Genomic DNA, 20,397 nt, shown 5'->3' with positions numbered 1-20,397 from the left:
CATGTGAATGGAATGATTTAAAGAGGCAAAGGATTCCTTATTTATATAGTAACTAGTTTTTTCAAGCTAGCTTTGTCTTGCATCCCAAAAGCATGTGATGAAATTTTAAAGCTCCAGTGGCAAAGTAACTAAGACTTGGTCATTTTGTGCCATCACTTCAGTAAAGAACATGAGGCTGTCAGTAGACTGCACACACAGCCTTTGAAGTTCTCTGCATTGGGTATACTGTGCATGCACATGAATTTCAGACCTGAGAGGAACAAAGCGTACATACATATATACATACATGTCTGCAAAGTGGCCTAAATTCTGGTGGTTCACTAAAATTCAGAGTGCCTTGAGGACAGCCTTCACAGAGGTTTTTCCTGGGACTCTCAAAGTGTTAAAGTGAAATAAATATGCCTTAAACATTTCTGAAAGTTTCATGTATACAAATCGGTAAATAGTTGTACCTTTTATTCTTGTTCCCTGTGGAAGATATTTTCTGCGAAGTAGGTAAGCAATTATTTAAATAATGAAATAAACATTCTTTTCTGTTAGAAAAAGAAAATTAAATGGAAGATCTTCTTACTATTCTGGGGAAGGAGATTGTTTCTCTCTAACCACAGTTCATTTAATACTAGACTCATGAGCAACACAACCATTCAAATATTCAGATTTTTGACTTATTTAATTTTCGAGCTTTTTCAACTTCAGAGTGCTTATAAAATGTCATATTTCAACTGTCTTTCTTTAGAAACATAGAGGTTGTAGAGGTGTTAAGTTAGAAGTAGGATGATCCTGTAGGGTTGCAATATACTAAATTCTTAGCACTGATTTTTGGTTTTATTTAGATGCACTAACTTAGTTCATGTTTTCCTCAAGTTCTTTGGCAATGACTAGAAATAAGTTGCCTCAGAACTCTCATGTCCAATGCTAAGTGCTGTACAAATATGATGATTAATCAATTCTGGCAGTTAATTGGGATTGAAAAAGAGAATCACAAGAAAAGTAGTAAGTGGAGGTGCTAATTCAAGAGAACATTAATCAACACTTCCATGAATATTGCTAACAAGATTAAACGTGCAAGGAATTCTTCAAGGCCAGTGTACTGTCGTTAGGGCAGACATGACACGATAGAATCTCTTCAGAAGGCTCTTTATTATGGCTACATGCTCTTTTTTCTACAGTTTCACAAACCTTGAGGGCAACTTCTAATTGTTTAGTAGCTTTCTTGTTAATTATTCTGTTGGTTAGTAAAAGGTATTTTACTTGTCCATCAAATCTGTCTATTCACAGATTGTTTACATATTTTCCTTACTGATTGTCATGGGATAAATCCCTTATTATTACAGGTGCACTTATTTTTCACCCTCAGAATAGATTGTTGTGTTAAAGGAACTCCTCATTCTCAAAATAGCTTCATACGGGAACTTACAAATTGCTTGTTAGCTGCACTTAGAAGAAATGACAGGCTTCCTTTTTTTACCCTTTTCCTACAGTGTGCAACTTGTTTATCAACTGATGTTTAATCTTGCTTTTGACGTAGTTTGTTAAACAGCTGGCAATTTGAGCCTACAGTTTCATTGTGAATCACCAGTAGAATATTTGTGGTGCTGAAGACTTTCTTATAAAGTTATTTAAATGGTTTAATTTTATTGTTTTGGAATTTAATGGTATTTCTTTCTGCCCTCATTTGTTTCTACAGACATTTGTGAATGATGTGAGGATTCCAGAACAGACATACATCACTCTGAAGTTAGAAGATAAATTGAGATTTGGATATGATATCCTTGCCATAAAAATGCAGTGTTGGGACACACTTGTTTTGTTAGAAGTATGGTTGGTTAAGTGTTCTCATTGCTACAAAAAATGCCTATATTAGAGAAAAATCTCAGAGTTTAGGATATTCTGCTGTGGTGTGAACTACTGGTAAAGTACATTTCATTGTCTCCCACTGCAAGAAACCTCAACTTTCAATTACGATTTAGAACATAATGCGTATCTTCTGTGTTGCTAAAAAGTACAACTTTTCTTTGACGCAAATACATAAATATTTGTGTCATATGCAGTTGTATACCAGTAGATAAGATTATAGTAAAGTACTGAATGAAAATAATTACTTATATTATTAAAACACTAAGGTATCCACTCAATGTTCTGTTTACAAAGTCAAGTTCATTTGCTTTGATGGGTGTGATAGTGCATGATATCCTAACAGTGACATATTTTGAAAGCTGTCACCATTCTAGTGGCATAATAGGCTCCAAAACTGTTGCTTTTCTGTAAAATCTTGTGAATTCAGAGAGTTTTTCAGTATTTTCCTTATAATTTCCTACATACTAATCTTTTTACTGTGGTCAGGGGGGAGATGAGAGTCCCCGAAGAAGCACTTAAGGTAACAATGTGCAGTTCCTGGATTTTTTAAATCATTGTATAGTTATTATCACATAGAATCTTTTTTTCCCACTCTTTGAGGGTTTGTATTTTTTTCTCTATTTAATGTCATATAGCATGAAAAATTCACAAGCCAACTCCAGTTATCCCAAAAATCTTCAGAGGCAGAAGGATCGAAACAAAGCAGCTCCAAAAGTTCAGAGTCCAAAGTAACAGACTCCACAGCTGAAGTGCACCACAAAACTACAGAAGCACTGAAATCTGAAGAAAAATCAATTGGATCAGTTGGTAAGGTTCTTTTTTTGTTGTTGTTGCAGAAGCACAAAAACTTGGAAAGGATGTTAATTTGCTTCAGTAGGATGATTGTGAAATTCTGTAGATAGTAAAAATTTCACATATATGAGCATTTAACAGTAGTTTAGGTGTAAATAATATTTTTGGCAGGTTATTTCTACCTTTTTTTATAGTAACATCCACACATTAAGAAAACTTTTAAAGAGAGATTTAATCGGAATTTATAAGATTTTTTGCATGTCTCTTTGCTCAAATCACAAACTTGCAGCATTTGTGGCAGGAAATTTCTATTTTTGCAGTTTAAGTGAAAGTATTTCTTCAGAAACAGTTTGTACTTTTTACCATCACCATTACCAACTGAACTATTTTTCCTTTGCTTGGTTTGGGTTTTTTTTCCCTTCTTAAATGGCTGGGAGTTTTATTTGTTTGTTTTGTAGTTCCTAGCATTCATTGTTTGATGTGTCAGGATATAACCTAAGTGTTCTATTGTGGTTTAAAGCTCTGTGGATACTGTAGTTTCAGGCTTGTTTCTACACCATTGTTCACATTTAGTTAATGTGTCATGGTGGCTCTGCTGTGGTTGTCTTAAATTCATGTGGATTGTACTGCATCCAGCTCTGGGATTTGAACCTATTGGAGTGAGGCCAGAGAAGGGCCAAAAAAATGAGCACAGGGTTGGAGCAGACAGGCTGTGAGGTGGAGCTGTTCAGCCTAGAGAAGGAAAGGCTCCAGGGAGACCTCATAGCAGCCTTTCAGTACCTAGAGGGAGCTGGTGTAAAAAGAGGGACAGCATATTTTACACAGACAGATAGTGATAAAAGACTAGGTGGAATGGTTTTAAACTGAGGGAGGAGAGAGTTTGATTGCAGTTAGGAAGCAGTTTTTTTACTGTGAGAGTCATGAGCCACTTGAACAGGTTGTCCAGAGAGTTCGTGGATGTCCCACCCCTGGCAGTGTTCAAGGCTTTGAGCAAACTGGTCTGGCTAAAGGTGTTCCTGCTCATGGCAGGTCCCTTCCAACCCTAACTGTTCTGTGATTCTGTGATGAACTTTAGCATGAGGCTTGCTGAAGTGTAGTGGAGATAATGAAAGGATAAAGGAATGAAAAAGGGATCAAATATTGTTCTTTCCTTAATATGGAACTGTTGAGGTCTGATTTCCTTAGGTCAAGGCTCTACAGTTTTGTTTAGGTTTCATCTATTCTTCTGGAAGACTCACTACAAAGAATTCTCTTCCCCACATACAGGATTCTGTGGTGTACTTAATTAACCTGTTTGTTTTGTTGTCTAATCCAGCATCTTGTTAAGGGTACATAAAGTAGCAAAGTACTTTATGTGAGGGGTACAAAGTGGGAGGTTATCCTCATCTTCTATTTTTCTTCTCGCTCTTCCAAAAATAACAGTCAAGGATAGGGATTTATATTTGAGTGCAACTCTCAGAAGCTTTTGGGGATTGATTCTTTCACTGTTGCTATATAAATGCTTATCTGTTCATATTGCTAATTCAGTGCGCAGGAAGAGAATTACAGAATGGTTTGGGTTGGAATAAAACTTAAACATCACTTCGGTTGCACCCCCTTGCTATGAGCAGAGACACTTTTCACCAGACCAGGTTGCTCAAAGCCTTATCCATCGTGTCCTGGAACACTTCAGGGATGGGGCATCCACAAATTCTCTGTGTAACCATCAAGTTTTTAAAAACAATTTAGTATTGACTAAGGCATAATGCTATGTAAAAAGGAAGTACTTAATATCACAAAATCATGTTAAAACTTTTGGCATGGCTATGAAATCGTCTTTGAAATACAAGTGTATAAAATACTGAAAAAAATGTTGATACTCCTAAGGAGTAAAGTCACAGACAAGGTCCTAAGATAGATTTTAACAGATTTTTTTTAATATATAAAGACTCTTTAAAATATATTTAGAACCATCTGTATGATACTAGAGTAGCTAAATCTCTGTAGGGTGAGGTATTGTTCCAGAAAGTCAGATCAAACCCAGCCAATTTATCAAGTTAGAAATTTTAATTATATCAGTGGGGTTTTTTCTTACTTAATTTTTGCATTTAAATATATTTAACCATGTGTATAGCCCTTTTAGTTGCACTAATACCTTTAAAAAAACCCCAACTTTTAAAATTGATTGTGCCCAGTAATGTTTTACACAAAAGGTAACTTTCAGCACTCTGTAGTAGCTGTCAGCAATTTGGAACCTTGGCAACATTGCAAAATTTGATCAGTTTTTCATGCAGTGAGTTCAGATTTCATTGAAAGGTCAGTGTGGGTAAGAATGAGAATCTGCTCACAGAAATAGCAGCAAACAGCTTTTAGGAATGTACAGCTATCTTGATGACTTCAAAGTGAAAGAAGAAATAATATTTACAGATATATCAGGGTAACAATAAGAGATGCCAGCTGAATTTGCATAAGCATTTGTGCCAGAAGTTTTGATCAGGTCATTAGTAAGCTTTTATATTTAGAACACAGATCAGTTGTCTGGCCTCCAAGTTTGTTTTGTATTTAGGCAAATGCATGCAACCATTTCACTTCAGCTTCCAGGAGAAATGATCCAAGCAAATTACTTTATCTTCATGTGATTTTAACCTAAATATCACAGCTAAACAGAAAAGTTATTTTCTCTGCTTTGGGCTGACTTGATAGATACTTCTGCCATGCCTCGTGGGACCCCTTTGTATGGACAGCCAGCCTGGTGGGGTGAAGATGAAGCTGATGAAAAAGGTGGTTGTAAGCCAGATAGCAAGCATGAAGAAAAAATGCCTGAGACGGGGGCTTCAGGTAAGTGTATTGTCTTATTTTTGTTGGGTTGTTTGTTTCTTTTTCTCTCTACTGAACTGCATGTATTCTTAACTAGGGAACTAAACAGATATTGTTTGGAAGTACACAGTTTGCATAGATGAAAGTCTATTAAAAGGTAAGGTAGTTGAAGAATATATTCTTGTGAGAAATTATGCATTTACAGAGATCAGTTTCACATATAATGTATCAGTTTTCTAGTTTATAGCACAATTTTTTATCAGTTAGTATAACAAATAACATTATCTGAATCAATGTGTCTTTTTTCAGTTCAATCCATATCTGTCATTTTATATGCATAGGAATATTTTATTGAAATAGTTTCTGAAAATAAATGGTGGTGTTATATTAGTGTCTAACTTTTACCTATAAAAGGTTATCTGTACTAACATTCTCTTCTGTAATTCAATAATTCCATATTAGTGGGAATTGACGTCATAGTTCTTGAAGTAAAGATTTGTGTAGTTTAAAGTTAAACTGCTAATGTTTATTCCGCCGTAATACAGACCTTTTTATTAGTTAGCTTGTCTAGACACAGTATGTATTGCCAGAACTTCAATCTCAGTACCTATAATTAGGCTTTTATATCTGTCGTCAGGCATATAAATAAAGTGACTACTATTCTAATAGAGACAGTAACTTAAAACTTATTCAAGTTAGGACAAAATTCAACCATGTTTGTTTAGCCCTTTAGACACACATTAAAGGTCCAACAGTTTTAAGTTTGCAGGTTTTTAAAGTACTTTAATTGAGGTCAGAGTTTATCTTTTCCTTTCATAGTATTCGCTGCCTTGGTTAACATGAATCATATTTTGCTGGAGCTGGAGTGAAGTCTAAAAATCTGTAAATCAAACTAAATGAACACTGCAGTGTAGTGAAAACTAGGTCTTTGGAATAAACTTTTTACCATAGTCTTTTTAATGACCTTTTTCATATTATTCTAAAGTTGTCATCATTCTGACAGTAGAGTAAGTCTATTAAGATTTGGACTAGTATAAAGAAACCAGATTAAAGTATTTAAATTAGTTTTCCCTCATTAAATATAGGATTATTGAAAAGTAATATGCTAAAGTCTGTGGGTTTGATGCAGTGCCATGCCATTAACAAGATGTGACACAAGGTGCCAGCTTATATCTAGTACTGTGCTTGTTCTTATTTTTTATTATTTTTAATTGCTTTTCCAGAAGCATCAAATTTCATCCAATGGTTTATGTGCTCTTGTATTTATTTTATCAACAGATTTTTCAGCAAGTGATCAGAGCTTCTATCTTAGTTCCTGAGTTCCAGGAAAAATAAGATTTCAACTTTCACTCAAACTAATCATGGAGATGCCATCTGTTTCAGTAGTAGACAAAAAAAAGTTTGTTCTAGGCTGAACTTCAGTAATGGGGATATTTTTTACATGATTTGCTTTAGTGAAGTCATCATAAGGTAAATGATGAATAGAGAAAATAGATTAAGATTTTCTAAATTATTTAAGTTTGTTTGTTTCCCATATATATACTATACAAAAACTAAATTTGGGGCCAAGGCCTTCTTTGCAAATACAACATTTTGTCCTTTTTTCTTTTTTTCTTTTTTTTTTTTTTTTAATATTACAAATCCCTTTTATTTATGTTGTTGGCTTTGTTTAGCCATGAATGTATCTCCTATGAATAGTATTGATCTAACAAGAGTGTAAGAATAGCTTTTATTTCCTCAAACTGAAAGACTCATAAATCTGCAGGAAAGGAATTCAGTTTGAAAAAGCACATACTAACAAAGGCTTATGTGAAAGGAAGACACTGCTGAGAAAAATCCAAAACCTGACATTCTTTGCAAAACCGTTTAATTTGTGAGGATGTAGAATTAAAATCCTGTGTCTAGACAAATGATTTATTTATCGTGATCCCATTGTCTCTGAGTAGACATTAATTGTATATTCTACTAGTCTGGTTTTTGACCTTTGTAGATAATTTTTGGTAGTGTTGGCAGCGAGCCTGAGAAGACAAACCATATAAGAGTTGATATTTGCTTCTATGGACACTTCCTCAGTCTCAGAACACTGTGTCTGTGTAGAATTGTGCAAAAGACATTCTGAATGTTTTCATGCAATTATAAAATCATAAGATTTTTGGGCTGCTTTGGCCTACAGTTATGTTCTATGAAAAGGTGAACTTCTTTTCAACAAGCTATTATGTATTTTCCTCAAGCACTTAGGTTTTATAATATAGATGAATATAATAATAGGAAATCAATATAAAGACACACTGGTATGAAAGAAAATTGGAAACTTCCGAAGACTGTCATATTTGGATACTTTTCAAATATAAGCAAACTCTAATAAAAATGTTTAAGATTAGTGCAGCTAATTATTCTTTCATGGGTTAAATTGTATTAAGTGTTTAAAACACTCATCTGGGACATGCTTTTTAATATAAACTGCCTAAAAGTAAGTACATTACAGGTGAATTCTTAAACTAACTCAAATCAGTAGTCAGATAACATTTTACCAAAGTAATCCTATTAAAAATCTGTGTCATGCTTTAATGATTTATTACATGATTATTTACTGAATAGAAAAGAAGACTTGAATTCTAAGAGATGGGGTAAGGTTTAATGAGGAGATTGAAGTGGGAGATTTATTTCTGTTAAGCCAACGATAGACAATTAGTCTTTACAGTCTCAAGTTAATAAGATTATTTCAATGTTACTGTATTTCTATCACAACAGAAATGCACTAGTAAAAATTATTTACAAACCGAGCAGAATAGCCTGAAAAACTTTTAAAAGAAAGATCCTTTTTTGTTTTTCAGACATATGTAATGCTCTAATTCAATGATCCATAGATCTACTAGTCTCTATTAAAATGAACAGTTGTGTGTACACTTCCAGCGTGACTTTGTGCTGCAGCTGTTAAATGTCCATGTTATTGGCAGGTTTATTGGGTGTGTAATTATTATTACTGCCATATGTTACACTCTCGCTTCCTGGGAAAGCAAAAACTGCATTCTCTGCTCATCTTAGTAGTAGTTGTAGAATTTTATGCCATTAATGCATTTACCAGAAATCCTAAGAAAAGACAGAAATAAGTTTTTAGGAAGACTTCAGAAATCTGAAGTAATTCTTTCCACTTGGCATGAATTTTAATTCCAACATTGCGTAAGAATATGTCAGATTAAACATTCCTTACACTTAGAAAACAGTGTCATTTTCAGGTAAAGCAGGCTGACAGTTGAAAAATACAAGTGTAATCAGTGTGTGCAGGAGTTTACACAGATTGTAATGTGTGATGCTTAATCAGCAGTATCAGCAGTTAAGTTCCTAGAAGTTTGTTGTAGAATTCTGATTAATTTTTTAATCAAATATGTGCAAGTGCTCTGTAAGGCTTGCTTTGCAAAGCTCTTGCAGCAAATGTGCACAGTATGTCATGGGGAGCTTACAGAACTCTATAGACCCTTCACAGCAATATATTTAAGATTAGTTTTGTACTTTTTTCACTTAAACTCCTTTAATTCAGGTAGTTAAATGATTTATTATGAGAGATGGGGATTTATATACAGTGCTGGTTTGTACTTATATTTTGAAAGAGCAAATCTGATTTCTTTTTTAAGACTGGTTATGAAAGCATTAAAAGACAAAGATCTTCCTATCCAATACTAGATGAATCATTGTATGTATTTATTGAAATCTCATCTTTAAATAAAAAATGAAAAGTTTACTTCGGCTAAAAAAAAGGCAAAAAAACCTCCTAAATTGTAAGTGGAAAATAAAAAATAGGAATATGAAAAGAAACAGGAAGAAAAATTAAAAATTGTATTAAGCATTTGAAAGCACTAAATTCAGCTTCTTTTATTATGCTTACCATTACACAGTGCCAAAGATGGAGCTAACATTAAAAATATTTGGGGGTATTGTATATGATATTTTGGCTGCTTCTTATACCTACTCCAAATAGATATATTGTTTCAGGTTTACAGAATTTTTCTACAGGAAGTGCTTTGTAAATTCCAGATAATTTTCTTTTACAAGTTTCATTCTTCAAATTGTATTTTTAAGGTGGAAAGAAAAGAGCATTACTAAAAATCTGAAGATTGTGCAAAATATTTTCTGAGATTTCCTGTCATTGCAGATGATGGTATATTATTATACAGAGGCAGTTTTTTGCACATCTGAATGGCACAGACACCTATGGTTTTTCTCGTCCAGGTTAGCAAGTAAAATGTTGAGATTCTGACTACCTGTGTGTGTAACTCGAGAAATAAGACTTTTAAAAGTCCAGAAAGTTCTAGAAAGTGTAATCGATTCTGCTAATGTCACAAAGTGAATGTTGCATTTCTGATGCAACATTTGGGTAGGATAGGATAGGATAGAAAAGAAATAACTGAGGTTGGAAGATATTTTAAGATCATCCAGTTGAACTATCCACCCAGCACTGTAACCCGTAAACCACTAAAACATCACCCAGTGCCACATCCAGATGCCTCTTGCATGCCTCCAGGGATGGTGACCATCAAAAAAAAATCTTTCTAGTGTCTAATCTGAATCTCCCTTATCTCAGTTTAAGGCCATTTCCCCTGATCCTGTCACTGTAGAGGAAACCAGCCCCACCTCACTACAGCCTTCTTCCAGGTGATTGTAGAGAGTGATGAGATCCCACTTAAGCTTCCTCTTCTCCAGACTAAGCAAACCCAGCTCCACCAGTCATTCCTCACAAGACATGTACCCTAGTAAGGATATCTTTTGTTAAGCCTGTGGTTTCTTAAACAACCCATAGTTTCCCTCCTAGCCTCTCCTAGAATCCTTTCAGTAATAGTATCACTACACCTGGGTGGCAGCTGCCAATTATTGCTTCCTTGCTTGCCTTGTAGAAACAGTTCCTCCGTTGTCTTTTGTTGCTCCAGATCTTTACAGAGAGAGATCTTCCTTTTTACAGACAATCCTGTTACTCTTTCTGCCTCTTTCCTTTTAGTCTTGCCAGTCACGGAGTCCCTTCAGTCCCTGAAGAGACTGAAATTCAAACCTACCCATCCTAGTCCCTTTATTTTCCCAAAACTCACTTGCAATTGCCTTTTTTGCTACACATAGACTGTGCTTGTTCTGTTTTAAAAATTATAGAGCAGTGACAACTGCTATCTTCAGTATTTGCTTGAAGGTTTTCTCTTAAAGGTGGTTGTACTTAGTCTGATATGTAATTTCCTTCATCTTGGCAGATGACATTTTATAATAGGATTTCAAAGGTAAGGCTGTTTTATAGATCCCTCTTTGTAATATTTAGAAAGCTGTAAGGGCTTGCATTTAGAATCTGTGAGAAAAATATTGAAGGATGGTTCACATCAGGATCTGTTAATTTTTTCTTCCTATTTTTCTGTTTCTTACTCTAATCAATTCTGATGCATTTAACTTTTCTAAAAATGCAAGTACTTCTGACTGAAAATAGGATTTTTAAGTAATTAAAAGTAACTTTTACTTCGGATTATTTTATTTATATAATTGTTAAAATTTTTTCCAGTTTAGTGACATTTAGGATTTAGTTGTAGTTCAGTTTCTTGCTTCTTTTGATTAAACTCTGTCTTAATTTAGATTCAAACTATATACTAGCATCTGTTTAATCAAAAATATTGGAATCAAATGCTGTGCATATTATTATAGTATAAACAGTTTATTTGAAATGTTAAATTTGGTGCAGACAAGTTTCACACAGAAATATTTTTTATGAAGTCTTTCATCAATTCTGAAAAACTAGTGTGAGAGATCCTCTCATTGCTGTACATCTGATGCAATTTGCCTACAGTCTTATTATTTTCAAAAGATGGTAATAAACCAGCTATTTCATAATTACTGAAATATACTGTGTGTTATTTGGCCAGCAGATTGCTCCTGCCTTGACCAAAATTAGAAATATTTCTCATAACTGAGTATTAGCCAGTTATCTTCTTTTAACAAGTGTTGACTGGCTTAATTATTGGCTACAGGAGTTGCATGTTGTTGTTGACTTGAAATTCTGAGTAGAACCATGTGGAGGGGGTGGGGAAAGTTGTCTATAAATTGGCTGTGTGGTGGATTGCTCTCCTTTTTGGTGACCGTGTTTCATATTGTAAGGATCCAAGCTCTAGATTTGATCCAACCAGAGCTTGATCCATTCCAGCTTGTTAGCTGCATGAAACAAATGGAGAGTGTTGGTAGTTTACCTAAAATCTAGGACTGCAAAATGTGATTTTTTTTTCATTTCTGTACATTTTCTATATAAACAGAGAAGATTTTTAATAACATTTGCATCAGTAAAATAAATTAATTCTGTATTGTATGTCTGCTGGCCAAGTGTTTTCAGGAAGGTTGTAAAAAGGCATTCTATTTCCCAGGCAAGGGAGCAATGAGGTGCTGTTTTAGTACCAGAAAGCTCCCCACTAGACATAAGGTAGCTGATAATGCAATGAAAAGCATTAGCTAGGGGATTCTTGGGATCCAACAACACAATAGAAAAACTTGTCTGAATTTTGAACATGTTTTGTGTTTGTAGCAGCTACTGGTAGAAAAAAATAAATTAAAACTGCTTTGTTACCTGCGCTGGAATAATTATATCCAATGGATAACCAAACATGGCAATAATAAAGTATGTGTATTGCTCTTGTTTCCATTCAGTAGCACCTTTTTTTTTATATACTTTTCCAGGTATTATTCTTTCCCTTAAATAGTTTATTTCTCTGTATCACACTGCCATCTTTTCTTTTTTTTTAATTTTGAACCTTTTCATAAATCCTCACAAGAAGCATGTGTTTGTGAGGAGCAGCAAAGGCGCACTATTCCATCCTACATCCTTTACCCCTTAAATTCCTGACTTCAGTATAAATGTCTCTATTGCTATCTTATTGCATAATAGTTTCATACACAAATATTAACTTCCTCAGCTGATATAGAGTGGCTTTTTTCAGTACCTAAAATCAATTAGTTGCAGTCTTAATTCTTTACTTGGCAACCTGAAATGATATCTTAAACATCTTAATCTGGTCCATGATAAATTGCTTCGGAACTATTCAGAATTCTTTTGCTGGAATGTAGTTTGCCTCTGCTGCTGTGGTCTCAAGCTTCTATAGCACATCTCTGCACCAGATATTTCGGCTGACTGAGTCTTTCATAAAATGCAATCAGAAGGTTTATTTTCTTAAAGGCATATTGGTAGCTTTGCTGCAACCACAGAAAGCTTTAGCCTTTATTTAGGCTATACAGTGGAACCTGGAATTACTACCCTGTGCTTTTTCTACTTTCTGCTTTTTTTAGCCAGTGAGAGCATGGCTAACATTCTGCATGCTTCCACCTATTGTTACTTTTTCTGTTCACCTACGAACTATGGCAACAAGTAAAATAAGAGGACATGACAGTAGAATTTAGCTTGATTCTTTGAGTCAGAATCTCATTTCCATTCCAAAACACTTTCCAGGGCATAGCGGTGTTTAACGTTTTAAGCCAGAATTAATGTTTATCTTGCATTAATATGTCAGTTGTTTCTCTGAAGAATTTGGCCAAACAAAATTATGTTTTCTATCCACTGCAGGAGTTGGAAGATTATTAACACTTGTCTTGGGAGCACCCTGATTTGAAGTTTTTCCCAATAGTTTGGAATTGCGATAATGATAATCTCAACAATTTTGCCATTGTGATTTACCTATTTCCCATGTTCAAATAACTCATCTGACCTTTACACCTTCTAAAAATATTTTGCATGCACTTTGACAAATTCTAAGTGAGCTTTTTGCTACTTTACACTTCCCACAGCTGAAGTTCAAACTGCCTTTTCATTAATACTTTTTATATGTAATTCTGGAAGTATTTCTCCAGAACTACGGTGCTCAATCTACTCCACAGTCTTACTGTTTATTCCAGAAATTACTCAAGTGGCATTTACAGGAGTTCAGAAACTTCTTGAAGAGCCTGAAGTTCCCAAGTATTGTGAAATCTGTTTTTTTTTTATTTTTCCTAATAGGATGCAGCACAGATGCCAAGCAATCTGAGGAGCGATCTGCATCTGCAACTGAAGAACTTTATCCTTTCTGTAGGGAGCCCAGTTATTTTGAAATCCCTACTAAAGAATGCCAGCAAGCTTCACAGGTAGCAGAGAGCACTATTCATGAAATTCCCACAAAAGATACCCAAAGCTCCCACGCAGCAGCTTCGGGGCACGCTTCCTTTACCATTGAATTTGATGACAACACTCCAGGAAAAGTAAAGATCAAAGATCATGTAACAAAATTCACATCGGAGCAGCGTCACAAGTCGAAAAAACCTTCATCCTCCAGTGGTCAGGACCTGCCAGGGCTGCAGACGGTGATGATGGCTGCAGAGAGCAAAGTAGCAGATTGGCTTGCACAGAACAATCCTCCGAGAATGATATGGGAACCAACGGAGGAGGATTCCAAAAGTATTAAGAGCGACGTTCCAGTGTACTTGAAGAGACTGAAAGGTAAAGTGAATAATTCCAGCTATGCTTAATTCTGAAAGCAGCAATTCCTCACCAGCATGCACTCAGAGGATCCCTGAGTTGTTGCAGAGTTTAGATGAAATGGCAGATACTCCACACATGTGCAAGAATTTGGGCTGGGAAATTTTATTGCTGAATTAAATCTTACAAAGAGCATGAGAAATGAAATGCTGAATCATTTCACAATCAATATGCTTATTGGAGATGTTCTAGTGTGGCTGAAAACATCAGATATTTAAACACTGATCTTGAAAAAGAAAATGAAAAAACCCAAACCTTATACTGAAACCTTAAAATTGAACCTTAGTTCAATTTTATATATCTCACTTTTTCTCATGAATTGCTTTAAAAACATGAATTGCATTTTAGAGTCAAAGCTCTGAAATTCAGTTTATGCTTTTAGCAACCCTTTCAATAGCATATCTTATGTGAATATTTGTGTTCTAAGAAAATCATTTATGGCAAAGAATACGTCATACACTCATTCTTTTTAAATGGTTCATGTTTGGTGGAGTCAAGTTTGAGTCAGAAATCATAAATAAAGGAAGATCTTCAATTTTTATATTCAGCTTGTGGACTATTGTATTCATATGAGTGCTGCTGTTGAATGGAGTTCCAGGTGATCATACATGTTCATTTATTGCAGATAATGACATTTCAAATGAAATTAAATCAAATGTTACACATAAGTGTACTTTCTCTTGAGTGTCACTTAATAGAATAAGAAGTAGATAGTCTCAATGTTCAGATGAAGATTCCAGTACCATTCAAACTTTCAGAATGAAAACTTCTGATGAACTTTTTCAAGTCTCTCTTACTTTCCATTTTCAATTTCAGCAGGTTAACCCTACAGTTCTTATTTTCCTTGGCTCTGCAACAATATCATATCTAGTTCTAAACCAGCTGGGACCGAGTACAACTTTCTTTGCTCTATTGATCAAAAGTCTGCTTTCTAAGGCTGACTCTTTCAAATTAAGCTAAAAATAAAATTCTGAAAGCAGAATTAGATTAATATGCTAGCATAAAAATAATAGTATGTTATATCTTCCGGTGTAAATCACATTATTTGGCCTTCATGTAAATGTATTATATTCATGAATCTTCTTTAAGATACTAGCCATGACACTTTGATAAATAGAAGAGACTTTGTTTATAAGACTTTTTCTGGCAGAAACTCCTCAAAGTCTGATTAATTTTTATCTGAAAGAGGTGTAAGTTACAGGATGCATATGGCCATAATAAATATCCAAATTTTGTAGTCTTCTATGGCCTGTTTGTATTCTCATTCATTAGTTGTATTTTTAGGTAGTAAATACACCTAGGTGCTTTGAAAGTTTGATTTAAAAAAAACCCCAAAACTTAAACCTTTTTTTTTCTCCTCAGCTTTTTCTTATAATATTCTGTACTAAAGTCCCACTGCTAAACTTAGATTATATGACTTTTATTTTGATGTTGATACTGCTTTATTATTATTTGGAAATATATGAATCATCATGTCATTTTTGTAAGCACTATTCTAACAAGTAGAAAACAGGAATGTGAGTTGGGATTTCAGCTGTGTTTTTAGTGATATTAGTCTGATAAGTAAGATTAGCCAATATGTAATTACTATTTAACTGAATAGTAGCTGCATATCCTAACTATTTAAATGAGAAAACATTAAAGAAGCTAACCTCTTGAGAATCAAAAATACAGAAATAGTACATTATATATATACACACACATATATATAAGAGCAAAATTTGATCTAAAGGAGTTCAAAGAGGATGAAACTGTTCCTTCCCAGGTACTCAGCTAGAACTTTGGAACATTGACACTTTCCTTGTACATGAGGTTGCTCTGTAAATACACTTACTATGTGTAAATATCCAGCCTTCAGTACATTTTCAAGTGTCATTACAAAGTAGGTGTATGTATGATTTGTAGGTGTATGTATGATTTATGAAATGTGTAATCCTTATTCATAGATCTCAGAGTAGTTTGTGGAATGAATAAGTAATAACAGCCATTTCACATGCACACATCAGATGCTGAGTGGAGTGAATTATGGAAAAACTCATTGCTCTTCTTGGAAAGAGTAATAAAGAATTCAATCCAATTTTTAGTAGACATTTCTCATGATAAACTGTTGTAAATGAGAGCGGAATCCAGCAATATGAACTATGGCTCTCTTTCCACTGTCGGAAGGACTTTATGAAGATTTTCTTTTTCTCCTTAACCCTGCCAGGAATGTGTCAGTAGTCATTTGTAATCAACTGGCTCTGTAACAGAATTAATATAATTCAAAAACATACTATAGTACAGCTGGTAAAATGCTGGCTTTTGTATGTAACTGATAAGTATTCACAGGTGAGAATATTGGGGAAAGGATACTTCAAATGCGTTGCTGTTACTGATCAGCTTCTAAAATGTTTTATTGTTCGATTTGTAGCAAGATGATTGCATTTCCAGGAACTGTACCAAATTTGCAGAGCCAGGTACAGCAAGCTGTTGGAGTTTCAACAGAAATCCAGTCTGAAATAATTTCCTTCCTAGTTTGCCACTTGTCTTTTTTTTTTTTTTTTTTTTGTCTGTTATTTTTGGGTCTTTCTTTGTTTCACTGTGCTATGTATATTGTTTTGCTTTGCTTGTAGGGAATAAGCATGATGATGGCACACAAAGCGATTCAGAAAACATTGGTGCGCACCGGCATTACAGTAAACGGGCAGCAGTTGAAGAGCACTTAAGGCATCATCATACAGAGCTGAAAAAGTCACACCAGAAAGTCCATTCCACAGAAAAGCAGCAAGAGCAAGCTGGTTTGAGTCAGACTGCCTTTATGATTGAGTTTTTTGATGAAGACCATCCTCGCAAGAGACGTTCTTACTCATTTTCTCAGAATGTAGGAGCTTTATGCCCAGAATCTCCATCTCCAACATCTCATGCACGAGCTGAAAGAGTGAAACCTGCATCAGGAGAGAAAGTCACTTCACCTGTGCAAGCTAGCTCTTCACATCACAGAGCAGTACATGCCAAACTTCTAAGCCAGAAATCAGAAGAAGCCTCTGCTGCAATACCTGCCTTACAAGCTGCATTGTTAAGGAGTTCAGGAAGCCTTGGCCATAGGCCTAATCAGAACCAGGAGACAGACAAAAAGTTGAAGAGCCAACATATTTCTGCTGCTACTGAAAAGGACAATGAGGATGACCAGAGTGACAAAGGTACTTACACTATTGAGTTGGAAAATCCCAATCCTGAAGAAGTGGAAGCCCGCAAAATGATTGACAAGGTGAGAAACCTGAAATGCATTCTGATGTTACAATTGTTATGGGATGTGTGGGCAGCTGTCTACCACTTCAGTTCTGCTTAAAGCTGCTGCAATAACACAAGTTTTAAAAACCAGTCTATAATGTTGAAATATGGAATGTCATTAGAGCAGCAGCAGGCATTTGGCTAAACATTGCTTCTTGTTTCATACAGCTGTTCACTTAAAGTTTGGTAGTTTTTTTTTAAAATCATTTAACTGGTATTTTATTAAGGGTGGTTTACGTCCCTGTGGAAATACTCATTAGTTCTTGAAAGCCTATTATCTCTAGTTTTCATTAGATAAATTGGTTCCATCCAAATGATCATTTAGATATAGATTGCAAATGTTTACTATAAATATTTTAAAGGTCTATTCACTGACAATAACTTAAATTTCAGTGTCAGCTACAAAGTGTAAGTATAAAAATATTTTGATTTTCCAAAAGTGTTTATATGATAGCAGTGTAAATTTCCTAGTTTGGTTATTGGTAGCAGTAGAACTATCAATAACAATACAAATTTTATTTGCAGTTTAAAAACTATTAAATAACTGTTCTTTGGATTCAACAGGAAAATACGGGTAGCAGAAGCTATGTTTAATCATTTTGCTTAACATGACTTAAAATGGATTTTTTTCTGGTTTTGTTGTGTTTTCCTAGACAATCTGTCATGGTAGAATGCCTGCATCCAATTCTAGGCTAGGGTTTCCTAATTTAACAGGAAATTAATCTCTTACTTGTTTTAGAATTATCTAAGAATTCATTTGCATGTCTAAAACTTGTCAGAGCTGAACAAATGCATTAATACATTTAGAATTAATTTTGGCTAGTGTTGAAAACTGCTTTTTGTAAGACAAGCTAGCTTCACTGGTTTGATGTTGGAAAAAAAAATTCTGAAGTAGTGGGGAAATGGGACATTTTATTATAGATGTTTTTATTTTAAAAATTATGTTTATGGAGCATTTGGAGATAGGGATTAAAGGGTGTCACCTTCAGTAAGATAATAAAGATAATAGTTTTACCTCTTATGAATTCTGTTAAGGAAGTTTTTAACTTCTTTGAATCAATATTCAGAAAACAGCTGGGAACTAAAAGCATTCCAAATGAAGCAAGTAAATATTAAGTAACTACATTTCTACATTTTATTCTTAAATTATAAGTCTTCAACTAAATTGCATCAGAAAATTTGTAAGTTGAATTTTAGCTAAATACAGTAGTTCAACAGGGCTTTTTTAGAAACAACACAAAGTAATAACATTTGAAAATAGACAATTTATGTACTTGATAAAAATGTTAGTACTGTCTAATATTTATAATCATAGAATATGCTGAGTTGGAAGGGACCCATTAGTATCATTGAGTCAAACCCTTGGCCCTACACGGGACATTCCAAGAATCACACCATGTGCCTGAGCGTCTTGATAAAATTCCAAAATTTTTGTGGCCTTCAGTACCCATTCAGATTATCTAACGTCAGTTTTTTGTTTGAAACAAATCTCTCCTGCTACACAGGAGATTCAGGAACAGAAAGTGAATGGAAGCCTTAAGGATGATAGTAAAGTAGTGCTTAATAATCTTAGTGTTATATAAAAGCTTTTGGGCATCATAAATTTCCCTTACTGCTAACTTTAAAGGTGTCACCACTAGGTATTAAAGATTTACTATGAAGTAAAGCAGAGATGTTTTTTCTTCAAGGTCTTCTGTATCATTTCACTTAGTATCTGTGTTGAAATCTTATGAACCCTGTATTTTACACCCAGTTCAAAGAGCCCTGCTGTGCAAGTCTTACTTCATTTGGTAATATGAAGTAGTCTGATAATATTTTTATGAAGTGCAGAAAAACAGCCAACAAAGAATATCTAAACCAAATGGAAGCCAAAGTTTTGTCCTCCAGCTGAGCTCAACTTTGCTCCTCTTCTCTTTTAAATTGCTAATGCTTTGAATAATCTTACTTTGCCAAAAGGGGATATGTGGAGTATAAGACGAGGACTTTTGTTAGCCTGTGGACTCCTGTGCTTCTTTATTGAGGATTTAAGAGAATTATTGGTATATGTCTTATCAATTATTTCAGTATAACCACTCTTTCATTGTTGGCAAGTCTGTCCTTTTTCTGAGTAGTTACTATGCCTGCTCAATTGACTCTTAATTTAAGGGTGTCTCTTGGGTCAAAAGTGTAATTGAAATTCAAGAGTTTAATTTGCTAGGATTGGGATAAAATGCATTACAAATAGCAAGGGTCATTTTCTAAAACATTTCCACAAATAATGCATTCTTGTCAGTAGCAATTTACATTAGAATGGTGCTAAAATATGTGTGTGGTTTACCTGAAGAATTTTCAATGAAATAAAGTACTTTGGGTTTGGGTATTTTTTCCCTTTTATTGGAGGAAAGAATGAGAATGGCCCAAATATCCAAACATAACTCCCAAGTGTGACTCAGCCTTAGCCTTACTTCTCTTTTCTCTGGAAAGGAATGTGAGAGCAAACCATAAATGCAGGAGTAGTATTAACTTGTAAAAAATCAATGTGGGATTATTAATGCTTCTTTGCGTTACGAATCCAAGAGAAACATGCAGGAAGTCAAAATTATAATTCGCAGAACAAAAAAAAAGGAAAACACCTATCCCTCTATGTAATTCTGAGAAAACAAGAGTAAAAATCTTAATGTTGAGCTATATTACTTCCTTCAAAAGTACTATTTTTGGTTAGTGTAGCCTTTTACTAAAGATTCTAGAAAATAGTCTCAAGAAGAATCAGTGCTTGTGTGAAATGATTTTTAAAAGCCAGAAACTATGCTGTCCTGCTTACTCAGCATCTTTATTTCATTTAAATTGCTGAGGATCCAGTTCTTCCTCTGACGCTCTTTCAGCCTCTAAGAAAAACGTATTGTCACTATAGCAGAAAAGGAGTAGAATAGCAAATGACAGAACCTTTATTCTCAACCATTTTAAAGCCTGACTTTTGAGAAGAGAATGTGAGAAAAATGCATTATCAGAAAGAAAGAGGAAAACATTTCATAAGTAACAGAGAAAAGCTTTTTAATTTTGATTCTTTCCCTAACAGAGAGAGATAATCACATACTGGCAGTCGTGACTCTCTCGGGGTGAATATCTGCTACTTACCTAAAGTGCAAGTTTTCAAATACATTATGGCTTGTGTCTTATACAACTTTCAA

At 34.5% G+C, this 20,397-nt stretch overlaps 2 protein-coding genes across 7 annotated transcripts in view; both read left to right on the top strand.

Annotated features, from left to right (window-relative positions):
- The window catches only part of AKT3 (AKT serine/threonine kinase 3), a 380,155-nt gene that overhangs the window by 286,739 nt on the left and 73,019 nt on the right, over positions 1-20,397 (top strand). The window lies entirely within an intron of this gene.
- CEP170 (centrosomal protein 170) overlaps positions 1-20,397 on the top strand; it is a 95,362-nt gene that overhangs the window by 31,414 nt on the left and 43,551 nt on the right. For all 6 annotated transcript variants that reach the window (XM_083856851.1, XM_083856850.1, XM_083856849.1 and 3 more), the window contains exons 4-9: positions 1,688-1,769; positions 2,322-2,377; positions 2,493-2,664; positions 5,332-5,466; positions 13,445-13,921; positions 16,573-17,207. In XM_083856851.1, coding sequence (XP_083712977.1) covers positions 1,688-1,769; positions 2,322-2,377; positions 2,493-2,664; positions 5,332-5,466; positions 13,445-13,921; positions 16,573-17,207 — 1,557 coding nt within the window. The remainder of the gene's footprint in view (positions 1-1,687; positions 1,770-2,321; positions 2,378-2,492; positions 2,665-5,331; positions 5,467-13,444; positions 13,922-16,572; positions 17,208-20,397) is intronic.

Source organism: Zosterops lateralis, assembly GCF_965231275.1.
Source record: "Zosterops lateralis genome assembly, chromosome: 3".
NCBI classification, from domain to species: Eukaryota; Metazoa; Chordata; class Aves; order Passeriformes; family Zosteropidae; genus Zosterops; species Zosterops lateralis.
The sequence above is the reverse complement of the archived record's forward strand: the minus strand, read 5'-3'. Positions and strand labels throughout refer to the sequence as shown.